The sequence below is a fragment of the Canis lupus genome, chromosome 20 (genome assembly GCF_003254725.2).
Source record: "Canis lupus dingo isolate Sandy chromosome 20, ASM325472v2, whole genome shotgun sequence".
NCBI lineage: Eukaryota > Metazoa > Chordata > Mammalia > Carnivora > Canidae > Canis > Canis lupus.
The window spans coordinates 51,848,731-51,871,779 of NC_064262.1; the positions used below are offsets into that span (position 1 = coordinate 51,848,731).

The 23,049-nt window shown below is 39.3% G+C and overlaps 2 protein-coding genes, 1 non-coding gene and 1 pseudogene across 3 annotated transcripts; 2 read left to right on the plus strand and 2 right to left on the minus strand.

Annotated features, from left to right (window-relative positions):
- Positions 1-491: 491 nt before the first annotated feature.
- On the minus strand, positions 492-866 carry LOC112666471 (prefoldin subunit 1-like; annotated as a pseudogene).
- A 10,516-nt stretch (positions 867-11,382) lies between these two features.
- On the plus strand, positions 11,383-12,737 carry LOC112666984 (zinc finger protein ZFP2-like). Its single transcript, XM_025458448.3, has one exon. The coding sequence runs from the start codon at positions 11,383-11,385 to the stop codon at positions 12,424-12,426; it is 1,044 nt and encodes a 347-aa protein (XP_025314233.1). The 3' UTR covers positions 12,427-12,737.
- A 2,181-nt stretch (positions 12,738-14,918) lies between these two features.
- Positions 14,919-15,024, minus strand: LOC112667002 (U6 spliceosomal RNA). The gene has a single exon (XR_003140998.1). It is a non-coding gene; the product is annotated as a U6 spliceosomal RNA (small nuclear RNA).
- Positions 15,025-21,059: 6,035 nt separating this feature from the next.
- On the plus strand, positions 21,060-21,998 carry LOC112666933 (olfactory receptor 7G3-like). Its single transcript, XM_025458405.1, has one exon. The coding sequence runs from the start codon at positions 21,060-21,062 to the stop codon at positions 21,996-21,998; it is 939 nt and encodes a 312-aa protein (XP_025314190.1).
- Positions 21,999-23,049: the final 1,051 nt, after the last annotated feature.

The following is a 23,049-nucleotide window of genomic DNA, read 5'->3' on the forward strand; positions in this document are numbered from 1 at the left end:
GGTGAAGGATTTTACTCAAAGGAACAGAAAGGGACAAAAGCAGCAGCAAAGGCTTAAATAAAGAGGTCAGGGAGGAGTTGAGGTTGAAAGCCTCTACCTCTCTGGCCCTTGGTTCTCATCCTTCAGCTCAAGAAAGGCAGACTTCGTAGAGTGGCTGGGGGAACACATGCCTTTTATTGGTCTAAGGAGCATAACTAGTTCATAGGCTTGGGCAGAGCTCCCCTGTCTGTATGGCTCCCATCTCCCTCTCCTGGGAGTTTGTGACTCACCCCCAGGGAGAAAAGTGTTCTGGACAGGGGTGGCAGACAGAGCCAGGATAAAAAATACAGAACTGGGGTCTGAAAGGGTATCATGGTGAAGTAGAAAACACAAGGTTATGAGATCATCCAAATAAAAAGTCCACCCGGGCAGAAGAGAAGTTTCTCCACATGGGCCCCCCACCTGCCCTTGCCAGGAATGGGAGGGGGCAGGAAGCTTTGGCTGGAGATTTCCTACTGTGCCCTTCATGCCATCAGCATCTCCCGGATGTTGTCCTCAGCTTCCTTCACACTCCGCTCCAGGTAGGATTTTTTCTGTTATAGTTCTTTACTTTTTTCTTCTGCTATTTTCTGTTTCTCTAACAGCTGACTGTGAATTACCTCCTTGGACTGAAGAATAAACATTCTTCCTACACCTTCATACATATTAGTCTCATCTACCAAAGTCATAATCTCTGTATCTGTAAGATGTGCGTGCTTTTTTGTTCTGTTTAGCTGTTCAATCTGTATGTCTGCAAGCTTCACCTTCTGTTGAGTGTCAATAACTTTGGCTTGAAGTTCTGTGAAGGCCTTCTTCAACTCCAGATCCACGGGAGCCGCCATCTTGGTTCACTGTTCTATTATTTTTTAGTCTCAATTAAGTTTCTAATAATTTCCTTCCTTACACTGGCTTTGGGCTTTGTTCTTTTTGTGGATCCTTTAGGTGGAAGGTTAGTTTGAGATTTATCATGATTCTTGGGGTACACCTGTATTGATATGATCTTCCCTCTTAAAAAAGCTTTTGCTGCATGCTAAAGATTTTGGACCATTGTGTTTTCATTTTCATTTGTCTCCATGTATTTTTAAACTTCCTCTTTGATTTCCTGGCTGACCCATTCATTGTTTAGTATTTTTTTTTATGTTATTTAACCTCCATGTATTTGTATTCTTTCCAGAGTTTTTTTCCTGTGGATTATTTCTAGTTCTATACCTTGTGGTTGAAAAGGATGTATCATATGATTTCAGTCTTTTGTATTTTTTGAGACTTGTTTTGTGACCTACCATGTGATATCTTCTGTATAATGTTTTGTGTGCATTTGAAAAGAATGTGTATACTGGTGTTTTGGGATGGAATGTTCTGAGTATCCATTAAGTGCATTCCAGTACATCACTCAAATCCATATTTTCTTGTTGATTTTCTGTCTGGGTGATCTATCTATTGAGATAAGTGGGTTGTTAAAGTCCCCTACTAATATTGTATTACTATAGACTTCTTGCTTTTTTAAAAAAGTTTTATGTATTTGGGTGCTCCCAAGCTGAAATGCATAAATATTTACAATTATTTTTTAAAGATTTTATTTATTTGAGAGAGTGAAAGCACAAGCAGGGGATGGGGCAAAGGGAGAAGGAGCACCCCTTTATGAGCAGGGAGCCCGATGTGGGGCTCAATCCCAGGACCCTGGAATCACAACCTGAGCCAAAGGCAGACACTTAACTGATCGGGCCACCCTGGCACCCTGATTGTTATGTCTTCTTGCTGTATTGTTCCCTTTATGATGATGTAGTGTCCTTGTCTTGTTATGGTCTTTGTTTTAAAGTCTATTTTGTTCCATGTAAATATTGTTACTTCAGCTTTCTTTTCACTTCCATTTGCCCTGTAAATGTTTTTCCAACCCTTTAATTTCAATATGCTTTTGTCTTTAAGTTTGCAATGACTGTCTTGTAGATAGCATATAGATGGGTCCCACTTTTATTCATTCAGTCACTCTTTTAGAGTATTTAATCCATTTACATTCATAGTAATTATTGATAGGTATGTACTCATTGCCATTTTGTTACATGTTTTACGGTTGCTTTTTTTTTTTTTTTTTTTTTTTTGCTTTTGGTTGCTTTTGTAATTCTCTGTTCCTCTCTGATCTTACTCTCTTCCCTTGTGGTTTTGTGGCATTTTTTAGTGATATGCTTGAATTCCTTTCTTTTTATTTTTGGGGTATCTTACAGGTTTTTGGCTTATGATTACCACTTTTAGGTTTGTACATAATATCCTATGCGTTAGTAGTCTATATTAGGTTGATGGTCCCTTAAGTTTATTTTTAAAAAGATTATATTTATTCATGAGAGATACAGAGAGATGTAGAGACATAGGCAGAGGGAGAAGCAGGCTCCCTGAGGTGAGCCTGATGTGGGTCTCAATCCTGGGACCCTGGGATCATGCCCTGAGCAAAAAGTACATACTCAACCACTGAGCTACCTAGGCATCCCTGGTCTCTCAAGTTTAACCTATTCTAAACATACTAATTTTTACCCCACCCCCATTTTATGTATATGATGTCATACTTTACATCCTTTCAGTTTGTGAATCCCTTGACTGATTAAGATTTTATTTATTTGAGAAAGAAAGAGGGCATGGGGGTAGGGGCAGAGGGAGAAGCAGATTCTTTGCTGAGCAGGAAGCCTGATGCAGGGCTCAATCCCAGGACCCTGAGATCATGAACTGATGCTTAACTGAATGAGCCACCCAGGTGCCCCCCCTTGATGGATTTTTATAGATATAATTAATTTTACTGCTTTTGTACTTTAACTTCCATTCTAGTTTTATAAGTGATTAATCTACTTTTATTATGTTTAAATGTACCTGTGAAATTTTTTCCTTTTATAATTTTCTTCTGATTATGGCCTTTTCTTTCCACTCAAAGGATTCCCTTTTACATTTCTTGTAAGGCTGGTGATAAGTTACATTAACTTTTCTTTTTCTGGGATACTCTTTAACTTAATCTGAATGACAGTCTTGCTGGGTAGAGTATTCTTGGTTGCAGATTTTTTTCCTTCCAGCACTTTGAATGTATCATACTACTCCCTCTTGGTATGCAAAGTTTCTGAAGAAAAATCCTCTGATAGTCATATAGTGTTTCCCTTGTATGTAACTGTTTTCTTTACTTTTTTTAAAAAAGATTTTATTTATTCATTCATGAGAGACAGAGAGAGAGAGAGAGAGAGAGAGAGGCAGAGACACAGGTAGAGAGAGAAGCAGGCTCCATGCCAGGAGCCCCACATGGGACTCGATCCCAAGTCTCCAGGATCAGGCCCTGGGCTGAAGGTGGCGCTAAACCACTGGGCCACCTGGGTTGCCCCTGTTTTCTTTACTTTTGCTGCTTTTTGCCAGTTTAATAACTGTGTGTCTTGGTATGGAACTCTAAGGTGATTTTGTTGGGGGTGACTTCTGGATCTGGATGTTTGTTTCCTTCCCCAGATTAGGGAAGTTTTCGTCTATTATTTCTTTAAATAATAAAATTTCTGCCCCTTAGTCTCCCTTCTCCTTCTGAGACCCATGGAATGCCTGGGTGGCTCAGTCAGTTAAGTGCCTGCCTTTGGCTCAGGCCATAATCCCAGGGTCCTGGGATTGAGTCTCACATTGGGCTCCCTGCTCAGTGGGGAGTCTGCTTCTCTCCTTCCCACTCCCTCTGCTTGTGCTTTTTCTGTCAAATAAACAAAAATAAAATCCTTAAATAAAAAATATAATGAAAGTATTACGCTTGATGGTGTCATTGAGTTCCCTCAACCTATCCTCAATTTTTCTAAGATTTTATTTAAAAAAATTTTTTTAAAGATTGTATTTATTTATTCATAGAGACACACACAGAGAGAGGCAGAGACACAGACAGAGGGAGAAGCAGGCTCCATGCAGGGAGCCCGATGTGGGACTTGATCCCGGGTCTCCAGGATCATACCCCGGGCTAAACTGCTGCGCCACCAGGGCTGCCCTAAGATTTTATTTTTAAGTAATCTCTACACCCAACACGGTTCAAATTCAACCCCAAATTCAGGAGTCTTTTGCTACACTGAGCCAGCCAGGTGCCCCTATTTATAACTTTAAATATTCTTTTTGCCATTCATTTTGGTTGCTTTCCACTACCCTGTCTTCCAGCTCCATGATCTATTCTGCTCTCTCTAGTCTATTGTTCCCTCTAGTATATTTTTAATTTCAGTTATTGAGTTCCTTATCTCTGATGGGTCATTTTTATATTTTCTATCCATACAATTCTGTTAACAGTGTCTAAGTCTTTTTTTAAAGTATTTATTTATATAAGAGACAGAGAGATAGAGAGGCAGAGACCTAGGCAGAGGGAGAAGTGGGCTCTTCACAGGAGCACAATGTGGGCCTCAATCCCAGAACCCAGGATCATGACCTGAGCCAAAGGCAGCCGCCCAACTGCTGAGCCACCCAGGCATCCCAACAGTGTCTAAGTCTTAAAATTCTTTTTAAAAATACTTTAAAAAGATTTTATATTAGAGAGAGAGAAAGAGTGTATGCATTTGAAAAAGAGAGCATGAGCAGAGGGAGGAGCAGAGGAGGGAGAGGGAGACAATCCCTAGCAGACTCCACAATAAGTGCAGAGCCTGATGCAGGGCTTGATCCCATAACCCTGAGACCATGAGCTAAGCTAAAACAAAGAGTCAGACACTTAACTGATTGAGCCACCCAGGACCCCTAAGTCTTAAACTTCTTATGTTAACTTTAACCCTAATCAGTTTTTGATGATATTGTCAATGGAATTGTTTTCTTGTTTTCGTTTTCATTATATTCATTGCTAGTATAAAGAAATACAAATGCTACGTTGTATGTAATCTTTTCCCTTATTCTTTCAGATTTTCTATTTATAAACTTATGACACCTGTGAGTAGAGATGGTTTTTCTTCTTTCCAAACTGGATAGCCTTTTTTTTCCTGTGTAGCTGCCCTGGATAAAAATTCCAATGTAATGTTGAATATAGGTGGCCAGAATGGACATCTGTTGTCATTGTTCCTAATCCTAGGGGACAGGACAGTTTTCAGTCTTTGTCCATTAAGTCTATTTATAATAGATGATTTTAAATCTTTGTCTACTAACTCCAAAATATGGCCTTATAAGGGCTATTTTCTGTGGCTGCTTTTCTTTCTTTTCTTTTTTTTTTTTTTTTTTTTTGCTTTTCTTTTTTTTTAATTTATTTTTTATTGGTGTTCAATTTACCAACATACAGAATAACCCCCAGTGCCCGTCACCCATTCACTCCCACCCCTCGCCCTTCTCCCCTTCTACCACCCCTAGTTCATTTCCCAGTTAGGAGTCTTTATGTTCTGTCTCCCTTTCTGATATTTCCCATACATTTCTTCTCCCTTCCCTTATATTCCCTTTCACTATTATTTATATTCCCCTAATGAATGAGAACATATAATGTTTGTCCTCCGATTGACTTACCTCACTCAGCATAATACCCTCCAGTTCCATCCACGTTGAAGCAATTGGTGGGTATTTGTCATTTCTAATGGCTGAGTAATATTCCATTGTATACATAAACCACATCTTCTTTATCCACTCATCTTTCGATGGACACCGAGGCTCCTTCCACAGTTTGGCTATTGTGGCCATTGCTTCTATAAACGTTGGGGTGCAGGTGTCCTGGCGTTTCATTGTATCTGTATCTTTGGGGTAAATCCCCAACAGTGCAATTGCTGGGTCGTAGGGCAGGTCCATTTTTAACTCTTTGAGGAACCTCCACACAGTTGTCCAGAGTGGCTGCACCAGTTCACATTCCCACCAACAGTGTAAGAGGGTTCCCTTTTCTCCGCATCCTCTCCAACATTTGTGGTTTCCTGCCTTGTTAATTTTCCCCATTCTCACTGGTGTGAGGTGGTATCTCATTGTGGTTTTGATTTGTATTTCCCTGATGGCAAGTGATGCAGAACATTTTCTCATGTGCTTGTTGGCCATATCTATGTCTTCCTCTGTGAGATTTCTCTTCATGTCTTTTGCCCATTTCATGATTGGATTGTTTGTTTCTTTGGTGTTGAGTTTAAGAAGTTCTTTATAGATCTTGGAAACTAGCCCTTTATCTGATATGTCATTTGCAAATATCTTCTCCCATTCTGTAGGTTGTCTTTTAGTTTTGTTGACTGTATCCTTTGCTGTGCAAAAGCTTCTTATCTTGATGAAGTCCCAATAGTTCATTTTTGCTTTTGTTTCTTTTGCCTTCGTGGATGTATCTTGCAAGAAGTTACTGTGGCCGAGTTCAAAAAGGGTGTTGCCTGTATTCTCCTCTAGGATTTTGATGGAATCTTGTCTCACATTTAGATCTTTCATCCATTTTGAGTTTATCTTTGTGTCTGGTGAAAGAGAGTGGTGTAGTTTCATTCTTCTGCATGTGGATGTCCAATTTTCCCAGCACCATGTATTGAAGAGACTTTCTTCCAATGGATAGTCTTTCCTCCTTTATCGAATATTAGTTGACCATAAAGTTCAGGGTCCACTTCTGGGTTCTCTATTCTGTTCCATTGATCTATGTGTCTGTTTTTGTGCCAGTACCACAATGTCTTGATGACCACAGCTTTGTAGTACAGTCTGAAATCTGGCATTGTGATGCCCCCAGATATGGTTTTCTTTTTTAAAATTCCCCTGGCTACCCGGGGTCTTTTCTGATTCCACACAAATCTTAAAATAATTTGTTCTAACTCTCTGAAGAAAGTCCATGGGATTTTGATAGGGATTGCATTAAATGTGTAAATTGCCCTGGGTAACATTGACATTTTCACAATATTAATTCTGCCAATCCATGAGCATGGAATATTTTTCCATCTCTTTGTGTCTTCCTCAATTTCTTTCAGAAGCGTTCTGTAGTTTTTAAGGCATAGATCCTTTACCTCTTTGGTTAGTTTTATTCCTAGGTATCTTATACTTTTGGGTGCAATTGTAAATGGGATTGACTCCTTAATTTCTCTTTCTTCAGTCTCATTGTTAGTGTATAGAAATGCCACTGATTTCTGGGCATTGATTTTGTATCCTGTGTGGCTGCTTTTCTTACCCCTCCTCAACTCCCCCACCCCATGTGTGGTATACTTTCCTGTTTTTTTGCATGTCTCAATTTATTCTTGAAAATTACATTTTAGAAATATATTTTACCTATCTAGTATCAGATGCCTTTGCCATCAAGGTTTATTGTTGCTGTTATCTTGCTGGTGCTTATTTGTTTAGTCACCTCCCTAGCTAGTCCCACAGATTCTGTATTCCCTACAATGTTTGGCCACAGAATTTTCTCCAAACTCTTAGAAGAAAGTGCTTATTTGGGTGCACTTGGGTGGGTCAGTCAGTTAAGCATCCTATTTTTTTTTTTAAGATTTTATTTATTTATTCATGAGAGACACACACAGAGAGGCAGAGAGACACAGGCAGAGGGAGAAGCAGGCTCATGTAGGGAGCCCACATGGGATTCGATCCTGGGACTCCAGGATCACGCCCTGGGCCAAGGGCAGGCGGTAAACTGCAGAGCCACCCAGGGATCCCCTAAGCATTCTACTCTTGATCTCAATTTAGGTTTTAGTCTTAGGGTTGTAAGTTCAAGGCCTTGTGGGGCTCCACACTGGGCATACAGCCTATTAAAAAAAGAAAATTTAAAAATTTAAAAATTTAAAAATTTAAAAATGCTTATTTTAACTTTTAGGCATGGTTTCCTGGTCATTATAAGTTTGTAGTCCAAAAATGATTAGTAGCATTTTCTTAAATGCCTTGCCTTTGTCTCCTCATCTCTTGCCAAGTAGATCTATGTAAGAAGTCATGCCTTTAAGCTTCAAGCAACTCATAAGATAAGGTCATTTTTCACTTTTGGTTTGGGCAGGATCTAAGAGTCAATCGAAGCTAAGTAATTTGGGATTTACCCTCTTTCTTGGGCATGTGCATAGCTTTGCTCATGCACAGAATTCTGAACCCCAGGAACTGATTTGAGGTTTTCAAAGTCCCCAAGGTAAAGGCTTGGAGCTAGCAGCCTTTTTTTCTGCTAAGCTGAGCTCTGAGTAAAATCCAATAGCCACATCACCCTGAGGATATAGATTTTCTAGGGAGCTGCAAGCTTAGAAAAATAATATTTATTTTTCATGATAGACAATGAATTTTAATGTAACAGAGTACAAAGGACTCACTGAGGTCCCTGTGTGGCTCAGTCAATTGTGTCTGCCTTTGGCTCGGGTCATGATCCCCAAGCCCTGCAATTGAGCCCTGCATTGGGCTCTCTGCTCAATGGGGAATTTGCTTTTCCCTCTCCCTCTGCTCTCTCTCTCTTGCTCACTCTCTTTCATATAAATAAATAAAATCTTACTTTCTTTTTTTAAAAGATTTTTAAAAATTTATTTATTCATGGGAGACACACACACACACAGAGGCAGAGACACAGGCAGAGGGAGAAGCAGGCTCCACACAGGGAGCCCGATGTGGAAATCGATTCCAGGACCCCAGGATCATGCCCTGGGCCAAAGGCAGGCATTAAACCACTGAGCCACCCAGGGTTCCCTCCACACTGATTAAAAAAACAAAAAAACATTTTATTTATTTATAAGAGACACACATAGAGAGGCAGAGACCTAGGCAGAGGGAGAAGAAGGCTTCCCATGGGAAGCATGATATGGGACTCTATCCCAGGACTCCAGGATCATGACCTGAGCCAAAGCAGATGCTCAACCACTAAGCCACCCAGCCGCCCCTCCACACTGATTTTTAAAGACTATTAATATATTTCTCCCCTTTCCAACTACTTATCTATGCAAGACTGGATTTTCTTCATACATTCAAACAAAACAACATAGAAAACAGATTGAATGCAGAAGTGGATATGACAATCCAGTAGTCTTTAAGTCATGCATTAATGAGGTGTACAAAATGTGAAAAAACGATATCACTCTTCTCACTAGCTTTTTAAAAATAAAGGTTTTTAAGAAAAATGTTAATTGTTCTGGGGCTGGTTCTTTTAACAGTGCTCAGGTCTCTGTTGGCTGCAAGGCTACTGGCTTTTGATTACCATGCCATAGAGCTGAGGAGAGAGCAAAAATAGAAATAATCTAAAGTTAAAATATCAAAGACCCTTTACCAAGGTTCAGTGATTTTTCTTGGATAATTTTCTTTTTTTTTTTTTTTTCTTGGATAATTTTCCATTTGTTCTATGGCTTTGGCTAATTTCTAGAGTTCTGAATCAATTGATCTTTTTGTTTTGACCATCATTTGTTGTTTTAGTGGGAGAGATGAGTTAAACAGGGTCCTTGTTCTATTATTCTGAAAGCTGATCTCTCAAGTGCTTTACTTTTGCTTTGTTAGAAATTTCCCAATCATTTTGCTGCTCCTGAGGCCACACTTGCCTGTCTTCAGAACCTCAAAGACAAAGTTGTTGCCAGTTTTAAGATTTTTTTTTTGTTATACACTGCATGTTTCTCTCACATAACATTGTTCCTCATTATAGAAAAGCAGCTCAGTAAACCTACTCTGATTGCCCAGATGGAACAGGAAGATGAAACGAAAACAGAGACAAGAAATCACCAAGTTACCTGTTCATGTGAGCAGTGGGCGTATATGATTTTTTTTTTTTTTTACCACATCTGGTGGGGGTGAGGAAGAGGTACATTATGAAGTCAAACAGGGAACAGATATGCTTTAAATTTGAGGAGATACCAGAGACCATTTGGTGTGAGCTTATTCATGTACTTTGAGAATTCCCTAGTTCTCGGCTTTTAACCGATCATTTCATGCTTTCTTATACTCTGAAAGAAAGATCTCTCTTATGCTTTAATATTTACATTTAGGATCATTGTCTAATTCTTCCCATTTTGCATATATAGCTATAACCTTTGCCTGTTAACATAATTTTCAATCATGATAGAACCATTACTTAGTAAATTATGTAAAATACTAAAATATGTAAATATCAATTCTTTTGATTAAGAATGCATTTTTTTTGTACACTGTATTCGTAAATAGTACGGTCTATTTTTTAAGATTTTATTTATTTATTTATTCATGAGAGAGAGAGAGAGAGAGAGGCAGAGACACAGGCAGAGGGAGAAGCAGGCTCCATGCAGGGAGCCCGATGTGGGACTCAATCCTGGGGCACCAGGATCAGGCCCTGGGCTGAAGGTGGTGGTAAACTGCTGAGCCACCCGGGCTGCCCAGTAGCGTCTATTGGGTTTTTTTTTTTTTTTAGTAGCGTCTATTTGAAGAGAAATCTACATGTGTCTCAGTTTTGTCTTCATCACACCATTTCACACTCGTAGTTGTTTCCTGTTTCAGATTGGGCTTGGGCTTTCCCTGCTTTTGTCAGTATTTTGTCACCATGTCTTTCCCCAACTTACTTTCCCCTCAATTTGTTCAGATGTGATGGTTCTCCTTAAAACCAAACAATCACAAGATAAACAAGATATTTTGGAGAAAGAAGCACTCAGTGATAAGAAGGTAAGAGTCACATGAGAATTTCTTGCTCTGTGTTAGAAGTCTAGACTTCCATGTAGTAGAAAAGGAACACATTGCCACATAAGGGGCAATTTGAAATACTAATTTTACCCATAGAAAACAGGAAATCAAAAAAAACAAAAAAACAAAAAAACAGGAAATCTCTAAAATATTATGAACTTGAAGGAAACTCACACCCTAGCTCCAAAAATGGTTGCAGAAAATCCCCAATATAAATATTTTCATAATGGAAGTTAGATATTAAATATTGAAAACATTCACTCCAAAGCAATTATGTTAAACTCTAAAGAGACCCTGATGGGAGCCACCTGGCATAACATTTCATCTTATTCAAGAACTGTGTATGTTCACTAAGGAAATGTTAGGTAAGCTCTAATTCTAATAAAGTACTTGTTTAAACACGTCAGAATTTGAGGGGAGGGGGGGAAGATTCTCCATACAGTGAATGTAATAAATATTGTGATCATAACTCATTTTAACTAATAGGAACAAACTCATGGAAGCAGATCCATTGAACAGAATAAAATTCCCTTGAGCGTGAAATCTAGCATTACTCAGAATCAAAGAATTCATCCTGGAGAGACACCCCATCAATCTCTTCATCCTGGCAAAGTCCTCGGAGATTGTTCACAACTTAACCCACGTGAGAGCATTCTTTCCAGAGAAAATGACTGTAAAAAAGATAAAAATACCTTCATCAGGGATTCTTCCTTAGTTATTCGTAAGAGACAACACACAAAAGAGAGATCCTATGAATGCACTGACTCTAAGAGAGTCTCAAATTCAATATTATACCTTAAGCATGAAAAAACTTGGATCAGAGAGAAATCTTTTCAATGTAGCCAGTGTGGTAAAGTATTACAGAACCGCTCATCCATTGCATTGCACATGAGAACCCACAGTGGAGAAAAACCTTTCAAATGTAACCAATGTGGGAAAGCCTACAGTTCAAGTTCTTACCTTACACGGCACAAAAGAATTCACACTGGGGAGAAGCCCTATGAATGCCATGATTGTGGAAAAACCTTCAGAGATAGTTCACTTCTCAAACAACATGAAGGAACCCATTCAAAGAACAAACCCTACAAATGTAATCAGTGCAGCAAGACCTTCAGTAGAAACTCTAGGCTTACCACGCATAAGGTAATACATACCAGAGAGAAGCCCTATGTCTGCGACGATTGTGGGAAAACCTTCGGTATTCTTTCATACCTTACAAGACATAAGAGAATTCACTTGAGAGAGAAGTCCATTGAGTGTAGCCACTGTGGAAAAGCATTAAGTAGTCTGTCATCCCTGAAGGCACACCTGCGGATACATACTGGAGAAAAACCTTACAAATGTGATCAGTGTGGGAGGACTTTTAGAATGAGCTGTAATCTTAATGTGCACAAGAAAATGCATGCTGGAAAGAAACCATGTATGTGCAATGACTGTGGAAAAGCCTTCAGGGATCGCTCATGCCTTAAAGAACACATGAGAATTCACACTGGAGAGAAACCCTTTGAATGTAATCAGTGTGGGAAAGCCTTTAGAGTGAAATCTTTACTCAATTTGCACCAGAAAATTCACACGAGATCGAAACCATATCAGTGTAAGGAATGTGGAAAAGCCTTCAGTGGTCTCTTATCTTATAGGAGACATATGAAAAAGCACACCAGGGAAAAGAAACCCTTCAAATGTAGTGATTGTGGAAAAGCTTTTGCGAGGCATGTATCCCTTACAATACACATAAGAACTCACACTGGAGAGAAACCCTATGAGTGTGATCAATGTGGGAAAACCTTCAGTGTAATGTGTAATCTTACTGTGCACAAGAGAGTCCATACTGGTGAAAAGCCCTATCAATGCAATGTCTGTGGGCGTGCTTTCAGTAAGCTATTAACCCTTCGGCGGCATCATGAGAGCACTCATGGGGGACAAAAGTCTTAATAATGTCCATGTGCAATAGTATTCGGTGAACTCAATCTTTAAGGTATACGAGCAAATGCTGACTGCAGAGAAACTGGATCTAAAGAATGGAAAATGCCTCTGAATAAAAGATCTGTGGGTGAACTCTGTTATGCAATGACTGTAATAAATCCTTTATCCCTTAAATATGTGACCACTCTCAATGCTGAGAGTAAAAACTTTTGTAGTGTCTTCAAGACTTGTTACTTGAGAAGAATTAACACAATGTTTTAAGTTGCCATGTGCACAGTGTTTGTGTGTGTGCGTGCACCTGTGCATGCACGCGAGTTGGGAGGGAAATTTTATTCACAAATGCTATCATTTACCGATATAACCCATGTCAGGTTGTTATAAATTTTTATATATAATTAAAAAATTAAATTGCTACTGGAGTACCAGGATGGAGGTGCGTTTAATATTTACCTTTTAGATAAAGACTTTGTGTTTACAAATCATCCAAATCATGTCTCTTAACCTACCATTTCCTGACACCAGGGTCTATAATGAACCTTCCCACCAAAATTGAGAGTGGTAAATCTTCCTTGAAATTCTGTACTTTTCACAGCACATCATCTACATTTAAGATATTGTTAAGTAATGTACAACCCCAAGACTTTCTGACAGGGTAGAAATAACTATTAACTACTACACACACTGGCCAAGAAGTAGAACATTGTCAGCACTGAGAATCTTCCTTCAGTGCTTCCTTTTCGCTCACTAATCACCCTAATTCCTGCCACCAGAACATGTGTACTCTATGCATTTTTAAGAGGTTTTATTTTTAAGTCATCTCTGCACCCAATGCAGGGGTCAAACTCATCGAGAGTTGCATGTTCCACTAACCGAACTGGCCGTGTGCCCCAGAATCATGCATTTTTAACAGTTTTATTGAGATACTTTGCATGCCAAAGTATAAGAGTCACTGGTTTTTGACATTATGCCTGATATATTGTCATTTGCAACTGGATTCTGACTAGCATTGTATTTGTGAGATTCATCTATTTTCTTTTTTTTTTAAGATTTTATTTATTTATTCATGAGAGACACATAGAGAGAGGCAGAGACATAGGCAGAGGGAGAAGCGGGCTCCCTGCCGGGAGCCCGATGTGCGACTCCATCCTGGAACCCTAGGATAATGCCCTGAGCCAAAGGGAGACTCTCAACCACTGAGCCACCCAGGCGTCTCTGTTTTTTTTGTTTTTGTTTGGTTTTTGTTTTTTCTTTAGTAGTTTTATTCTGACACATAGCTTTCCATTTTATGAATATGCACAATCCCTGTACCTGTTCTGGACATTTGGGTTGTTTATAATTGGGAGTATTATTTTGGAGTATCATTTTTTTTGGAGTATCATTTTTTAAAGATTTTATTTTTTTCAATTTTTAAAATTTATTTTTTTTCATGTGGCTTTTTAATTATTTTTAGTCATTGGTTTCACAACTGGTGCTGGTTTTTTTTTGTTTTTTTGTTTTTTGCTTATTTATTTATTAATAATAAATTTATTTTTTATTGGTGTTCAATTTGCCAACATACAGAATAACACCCAGTGCTCATCCCGTCAAGTGCCCCCTTCAGTGCCCGACACCCATTTAACACCACCCCCGCCCTCCTCCCCTTCCACCACCCCTAGTTCGTTTCCCAGAGTTAGGAGTCTTCATGTTCTGTCTCTCTTTCTGATATTTCCTACCCATTTCTTCTCCTTTCCCTTCTATTCCCTTTCACTGTTATTTATATTCCCCAAATGAATGAGACCATATAATGTTTGTCCTTCTCCGATTGACTTATTTCACTCAGCATAATACCCTCCAGTTCCATCTACGTTGAAGCAAATGGTGGGTATTTGTCATTTCTAATGGGTGAGTAATATTCCATTGTATACATAAACCACATCTTTTTTATCCATTCATCTTTCGATGGACACCGAGGCTCCTTCCAGGCGCAGGTGTCTTGGTGTTTCACTATATCAGTATCTTTGGGGTAAATACCCAGTCATGCAATTGCTGGGTCATAGGGTAGCTCTATTTTTAACCTCTTGAGTAGCCTCCACACTGTTTTCCAGAGTGGCTATCCCAGTTTGCATAAAATTTTATTTATTTGAGAGAGTGAGAGCACGAGAAAGAGTATGCACAGAGGGAGAAGCAGACCTCCTGATGAGCAGTGAGCCTAATGTAGGGCTCAATCCCAGGACTCTGAGATTATGACCGAGCCAAACGCAGATGCTTAACTGACTGAGTCACCCAGGAGCCCTATAATTAGTATTTTACAAGCGGTTCTGCCATGAACATTCTTCTGCATGTTTTAGTTCACAGGTGTACATATTTTTATTGAGTCTATTGTAGGAGTGCAATTTCTGAGTCAGGGAATACATATGATCACATTAATTCAACACAACCAGTTTTAGAAAGTGGTTGTTCCAAAATGCATGACTGCTATCTTGGTAATATTTTACATTGTTTTTTATTTTGGTAATTTTGGTGTATATGTTGTAGGACCATATTTTTGCGTATCATCCTTGCGCAGGGGCCATGCTAATCTTCTCTGTATCGTTCTAATTTTAGTATATGTGCTGCCGAAGCGAGCACGTAGGACCATATTTTTATTTTTTAAATTTTAAAAACTTTAAATTTTGAACTAGTTTTGCACTTACTAGAAGCTTGTACAGAGAGTTCTGTATAGCTCTCAGTTTCCCAATGTTAATACAATTAATTTATAACCTGCTTCCTTCTGGATGGTGCTTTTTTGTTGTGATCTCTAAGATTGGTGGTTTTGATGTCTACTTTCCAGGCAACCTGCAAAACCTTGCCCAAGTAACTAGTAAATTGGTTTCTTTGCACTCTTTCCTATTATAGTACTAACCTCACTCATGAAGGGACTTGAGTTAAAAAAATTTTTTTACAGTGACTTTGTGGGAAATGATCCCATGATACATGCTCTGCTTCCCCAGTCTTTCCCTATGGGGACTTAAAGACCGCTTTGCTACTCTTCCAGTGATAATCTGACTCAGAGAAAGCTGGGAATTGGTCTAATGAAAAGCTCATCAGTTCTCTTAAGGTCGGATCCAAGAAATCCAAGAATAAAATTCCTTGCCTGGAGGTGAGAGGAAACATGTGGGAAGAGAATGAGGCATACCTGTCCTGAGGGTCAGGAAATCTGGTCATTCAGGAGTTCTTTCTATGAACTGTTCTCCTTAAGGATTTGAAATACTTTGGGGAAGAAATGACAGTACATTTTGGGCTAATGAGGAGCTTTGGAAATTGAGCTCCCAGGGCCACAGAGATTACAGTCTACCCGTGACCACTCCCCTTAAAGACCTGCTCATGTCAGAAAATACATCTGAATCTCCAGAGATGGTCTCTCTTGCCCAAGAGCCCAACTGCCTTACATGATCCCTCTGCCCTTCCTGGGGACACTTTCCCGCTATCCTTCAATATTTAGAGGAAAAGTAAACTACTCATTGGTGACTTCAAGGTAATCTGATGTGCTCTAACAAATGCTGTGAGAAATTGAGCAATTTTTAAAAAATCTACCTATCTGGAAGACATCCAAGAGGTTAGAGAAAGTTCGGTAGGATTAAGTTAATATTGAATTTTCAGTCAGTTATGTTTCTGCCTTTTACTCTGCCTTTTAAATTCCAGGGGCTCTTTCCCTACCTGAACATGGATTAGCCCCTTCAGAAATTGGACAGATTATTCTACAATTCCCTGGTTTCCCTCATTTTTATTTTTTGGCTGCGAATGGGACTAGGATGGGTGAGTTTGGCTTCTCAGTTTTCCCATATCTGATTCCAGCTATTATCCTTAGAGAACTCAAGTCTTATCCCTACTTCTTATCTGTGAGGACCTTGAGAGAGGAGGTTGAAACATTAATCTACCTTTCCAGTCTTTCTTTGAAAACTTTTAAGGAAAATAATATTTTAAACCATCAAAGTAGCACAGCGAGCAGTAAAATAAATAGCCATGTAACTGCTTTTCCAAAATTAATGCTGACATTTTGGCCATATTAGCTTCAGACACTTTTTAAAAAATACTAAAGTATTATACATACACATTAAAGTTGAGTATCAGATCCCACATAGACCTTTCTTTGCCTTCAGACAGGGATAGCTATGTATCATCATGGACAAATCCTCTATTATTCCTCTTCTCCCCTCCCAGAGGTTACCACTCTGGAATTGGTGGATATTTGCCATGGGTAGTTTAAAACTATGAGTTGTGAACATGTCTGACAAATACTTCTCTACTATAGAAAAAAATTGTAATTAACCCAAATGCCTATTGATGTGAGAATGTATGTTAAAATTAATAAACCAGTTCTTGTGCCAGTCTTTTTTTTTTAAGATTTTGTTTATTCATGAGAGAGGTAGAAACATAGGCAGAGGGAGAAGCAGGCTCCATGCAGGGAGCCTGATGCAGCAGGCGGGACTCCATCCTGTGACTCCAGGATCACACACTGAGCCAAAGGTAGACGCTTAACCACTGAGCTACCCAGGTGTCCCATTGTGCCAGTCTTGATAAACATAGAAAGGACAGTGTAAAGCCAAGAAATTGATTTTTTACAGCTAGGACTAATGTAAATATTTAGATTTGCATAATTAAAACATAATGAACATTTAAAAACTTAAGGATGATATTATAGTATAAAATATTAAAATAACAGAGTACCATGACTGTGCCATAACGTATGTATGTATTCCCATACTGATGTTTTTTTAGATTATTTCCTTTCTCTTTCATTATAGTGAGGGCTCCCACTGAGGATTTGAATACAGCCCTCTTTCAGCCCTGAGATTATATTCTTGGGGTGTCCTCCCTCTGCCTTTTTTACTCTGTTTCCCTTCTAGACATTAGAACTTGTTGAGAGCTAAAACCAAAAGTGATAGGAAAAGTCATTGCAAGGCCCCATTGTGCTTGGTGCTTTCTGCAATACCTTTGTATATCTTTTATAGTAGTTCCCATTATAAAAATGTGAAAATCGAATCTGTTCAGTTTCAGGGAACTTCCTATATCGCAGATCCATGTTATAATTGGAGGGGGGGGGGAGTTCATGATTAAACCAAGGAGTATCTGTGTTTTAAGTCTTCTCCGTAGGTGGTTTTTATGATCCTTTGTCTATCTCAGGAAAAAAGTCTGCTCTGTTCAGGGTCTCAATTTGTGAAGCAAAGGACTCATTAGGTGTGCTCACTGTATGCATCTTGTGATTCTATCATATTTGAGGTATCATTACAGAAATTCCTTTAATTCATGAGAATGGTAGGCAGATGCTTAGACACTGCCAGCTCATATTAATCCCTTATTGCATCTTTTGGGGGCATCATGATCAATTTCTTAGGAATCTGGGTAAGCCAGATGGGATAGGAGAGGTCTAGAGTCAGTCCTGAGTTGGTCCACATGGGACTTCTCCCCTGAACCAGGGGCTGAGGTGGCCAAACCAGGAGTAACAGGAAGGAGAGTCTGATCTATGGCTTACTCTTAACATTTTCTTTATTTTAAATACAATTTTAAAATTTTTATTTAAATTAAATTTACCAACACCCAGTGCTCACCTCATCATGTGCCCTCGTTAATGCCCATTTTTCTTTGAGATAGAACATTGTAATAGTTTTAGGTGTACAACGTAATGGCTTGATATTTGTAAATGTTGCAAAATGATTACCAGAATAATTTTCTTTTTTTAAAAAAATATTTATTTATTCATGATAGTCACAGAGAGAGAGAGAGAGAGGCAGAGACACAGGCAGAGGGAGAAGCAGGCTCCATGCAGGGAGCCTGACGTGGGATTCGATCCCAGGTCTCCAGGATCGCACCCTGGGCCAAAGGCAGGCTCCAAACTACTGCGCCACCCAGGGATCCCCCAGAATAATTTTCTATAACATCCGTCATATGGTCACATATTTGCTTCTTGTGATGAGAACTTTTAAGATAAAATTCTATGTTATCTATGATAATTGATAGACATGGCTTAAGACAAAAGAGGAGGAATCTATGCTACTGGATAAAGAGAGGTTAAATTTCACTTCCAGGAACTGTAGGAAAAGAATGATGGGAGAGACAAGACATTATGGGGTATGTATTAAGTTTATAAAAGGGTATATCTATCCAGACTATTAATCTAAGCACAGAACTTGACTCTAATGACTTCCATTAACATTTGAATATTTTTGGAATTAATTATCCCTCCTCCTTGTTTCCTTGCATTCTTTTATTTTTTCTTTTTTTCCCCTCCATTATGTGGTCAAAGAGCATTAAGCAGAAAAGATGTGTGTTTATTTTGGAAAATACCAGTGAGAAAGAGGTAAGGAACCTCTAAAATTGAATGTCATTTATATCTTCCAAATGTAGAGATAATTAGATAAAACCCACTGACGTGTTACTATTTACATGTGCCATGTCAAACATTTTGCATTTATTACTATAAGTCCCCATGCTACCCAAAAGTATAATCATCCCGGTATATTTGCTTCTATTTCCTTCTTTCTACCTACCAGTCTATCTGGGGGCTCAAGTGTTTGGTGGCCTCGATATCAGGTTTAGCTGAGAGATACTTCCTCTCTAAGATTATGAGGATAACACACTTAAAAATTTTATTCATTTCAGAATATATATATCATTCTCTCCCACTATTCTGTTAAAGAAAAAAAGTGCTTCATTCTAGCTTTAGAGAGGGACATCTAACCTTCAACTACTGGAGAGAGATTATAGCAACATATTTTCCCAGCCTATTTATCTTTCTCTTTCCGTAAGTGAAAAGAATCCATAAATCAAAGAATCAAAAAAATCATTATAAATCCACCACAATCATGACTAGCAAGGCCACATGTTCCAAATAATATAACTACAAGTGACTGTGGGGTCCCCATCAGCTTGGGTCCCTGAGCAGCTCTGGAGCAGAACCCCTGTGCCCAGTGTCTTAATTATATGAACATATGCAATATGCTTATATGCACACATGTGTAACTCCTGACAGATTCATACAAGCCTCTCTTTGAGCCGGCAGCATTTTCTAAACTTCAGGTCCTACAGATGTGCTCTGTTTTGATGTTGGCTAATGCATTCTGTGTGGGAGGTCACAGGTATGGGAGTCTGAAGACCAAGGCATTGATGAGTATAGAGCAACTTTTATGCCAAAGTTTTGTGTTTTTTAAAGATTTTATTATTTATTCATTTGAGACAGACACAAAGAAAGAATGAGCAGGAGGAGAGGCAGAGAAATAAAGAGAAGCAGACTCCCCACTGAGGGATGCCTGAGTGGCTCAACGGTTGAATGTCTGCCTTTGGCTCAGGGCTGGTCCTGGGGTCCTGGGATCGAGTCCCACATTGGGCTTCCTGCATGGAGCCTGCTTCTCCCTCTGCCTATGTCTCTGCCTCTCTCTCATGTGTCTCTCATGAATAAATAATAAAATCTTGTTAAAAAAAAAAAAAAAACTCCCGCTGAGCAAGGAGCCCAATGTGGGGCAGGATCCCACGACCCGGAGATCATGACCTGAGCCAGAAGTAGACACTTAACCCTCTAAGCCACTCACCCAGGCACCCCAACTTTCATGGCAGAGTGAAAAGAGAACTGACACTGTGGTTTGTTTCAGAAGGGCTGAGTAGTTTTGATTGGCCAAAGATAGCAAATTATGTGAAGATGAACATTGTGTATCATGCTGAAAATCATTTCATTATTTTAACAAATGATGAATACAGGAATCAAGATGTATCCTGCCTTCTAAGAATAACCCTAAGGTGTCCACTTATATAATTAGGAAAAGTTCCTCTTTATGAAAGTATTTTAGCTGATACATGAAAGAACTAGAACGTCAAGATTTTGTAACTCAATGAATTTTTTAAAAAATATTTTATTTATTTATGAGAGACACTGAAAGAGAGAGGCAGAGACACAGGCAGAGGGAGAAGCAGGCTTCATGTAGGGAGCCCCATGTGGGACTCGATCCCGGTACTCCAGGATCCCGCCTTGAGCCTGTGCTTAACTGCTGAGGCACTCAGGCATCCCTAACTCCCAATGAATGAATGGATCAAGACGATAGTTATTACAAGAAACAAGACAATATGTTTCCTCATGAGAATATTTTAAAGTAAATGCCCCTCCACCACCAAAAGAACCTGAATTTAATCAGGCTTCTAGACTAGAGGTAGGTAGATGTTTTCAGTAAGGAGCCAGATGGTAAATAGTTTATATTTTGTGGGCCATATGGCCTTTCACAACTACTCAGCTCAAACTGAGATGTAGCGTAGCGTGCAATCTGCCAATGATGATATACAAATGAATGGCTACATTCTAATAAACCTTATTTACTGGATCTTGCCCATAGGCTGTATTTTCTCAAACTGTATTCTATAATATAGCTTTAATAATTTCATTCTAGAATTTTCTTGCAGGCATCTTAACAGGATAATGTTTCATTCCTCTTTTCTTAAGTACCCTACTTGACAAAGAATTGATAGGAAATAAAAACTTAGGACAGGATAGTGCAGAGGGAAGTGTTGACGGGAACAGAGCAAGAAAAGGAGAGGTCAAGTGGGGAGAGAGGGAAGCAGAAAAGACAGGCATGTTTAAGAAAGTTTCTCTTGTTTTGTTTTCTTGTCACCTCTATCTTTTCTATCAGACCCTCAGCAACATGACATCAGGAAACCTCTCAGATCCTACAGAATTCCTCCTCCTGGGACTGTCAGAGGATCCAGAACTGCAGCCCCTTCTATTTTTCCTGTTCCTGTCTATGTACCTGGTGTCAGTGCTTGGGAACCTGCTCATCATCCTGGCCATTCTGTATGACTTCCACCTCCACACTCCCATGTACTTCTTCCTCTCCAATTTGTCTTTTGTTGACATCTGTTTCACCACCACAACAATCCCAAAGATGCTTGTAAACATCCGGACACACAGCAAATCCATCACTTACACAGGCTGCCTCACACAAATCTGCTTTGTCCTGACTTTTGCTGGATTAGAAAATGGAATACTGGTAATGATGGCCTTTGATCGATTTGTGGCCATCTGTCACCCATTGAGGTACAATGTCATCATGAATCCCAAACTCTGTAGGCTGCTGGTTCTACTGTCCTTCCTTATTAGTGTTTTGGATGCCCTTCTCCACACTTTGATGGCGTTGCGGCTGTCCTTCTGCACAGACCTGGAAATTCCCCACTTTTTCTGTGAATTAGCTCATATTCTCAAGCTTGCCTGTTCCGATATCCTCATCAATAATATTCTTGTGTATTTAGTGACCAGCTTGTTGGGTGTTATTCCTCTCTCTGGGATAATTATCTCTTACACTCAAATTGTTTCCTCTGTCCTGAAAATCCCATCAGCTGGTGGAAAGTATAAGGCATTTTCCATCTGTGGGTCACACTTAATAGTTGTTTCTTTGTTCTATGGGACAGGTTTTGGGGTGTACCTTAGTTCCGCAGCTACACACTCCTCCAGGAAGAGCGCAATAGTATCAGTGATGTACACTGTGGTCACCCCCATGATGAATCCCTTTATCTATAGTCTGAGAAACAAGGATATGATGGGGGCTTTGAGGAAATTGATTTCTAGAATATCATATTTCCATTAATGTGTCAGTTGCTTTGGGCTTACACTTCTGGGGTTTGATGGAGAAATAATGTGTGATCCAGACAGCCTGACCAACTTTGAATATATGAAACTAGAGATGAAATAATTTTTTTAAGGGTAAGAATTTTGAAATCAGACCAGCTGGGTTTGAATCCTACCTCCACTAAAACATGGCTTTGTGGCCTTTGACAATTTATCTCAACTCTCTAAACTCAGTTTCCTTATCTACAAAATTGGCATAATTATATTAGCTTATATTTTGGGAAGATTTGAGATACTTCACCTCAATTAGTGAGGATGCATGCCTCCAGTGGTATTGCGGTAGAATTCTCAGCTCCAGTGGGGTCAAATGATAAAATCAATGATCTTTCCTAACAAAAAAAAAAAAAAACTTCAGGGATTGGGTAGGTCCAGGCACAGAACCACAGAGCTGCATTTCACTCTGCCATGTGTTACTATTTGCCTCTTATGGCTGTTCTGGTGGTCACTGATGCCTGCAGCAGTGCAGAGGCTTTTCAGACCCAGAAACAAAGACTGATGGCCTCTCCTTGGGTTTCTTTGCAACACAAACATAATCTTTCCAAGGAGACATCCAGAAGAAGTTGTTTTTATCATCATCCCGAGTTGAGAAATGTCATGTATTAGTTGCTTATTGTCATTGTAACATGTTACAAATTTAGAGCTTTAAACAGCATGAGCGTATTCTGCTGTAGTCTGAAGGTCAGAAGTCTGAAATCATCTATATTGCAAAGTGTTAGGTTCCTTCTGATAGCTGGTTGGAGAAAATGTTATCATTTAACAGGTACAGAGTTTCTGTTTGGGATGATAAAAACGTTCAGGAAATGGATAGTGGTGATGGTCATGCAACATTGTGAATGTTTTTTTTTTTTTTTATAAAGGTTTTACTCATGAGAGACACACAGAGAGAGGTAGAGACATAGGCAGAGGGAGACGTGGGCTCCATGCGGGGAGCCTGATGCCAGACTCAATCCCCAGACTGCTCCAGGATCAGAATGATGATATAATTGTTTGGCTAATGAAGAGCTTTGGAT

Coding starts and splice junctions, on each gene's coding strand:
- LOC112666984 (XM_025458448.3), top strand. CDS start 11,383: ATGAGAACCCACAGTGGAGAAAAACCTTTCAAATGTAACCAATGTGGG.
- LOC112666933 (XM_025458405.1), top strand. CDS start 21,060: ATGACATCAGGAAACCTCTCAGATCCTACAGAATTCCTCCTCCTGGGA.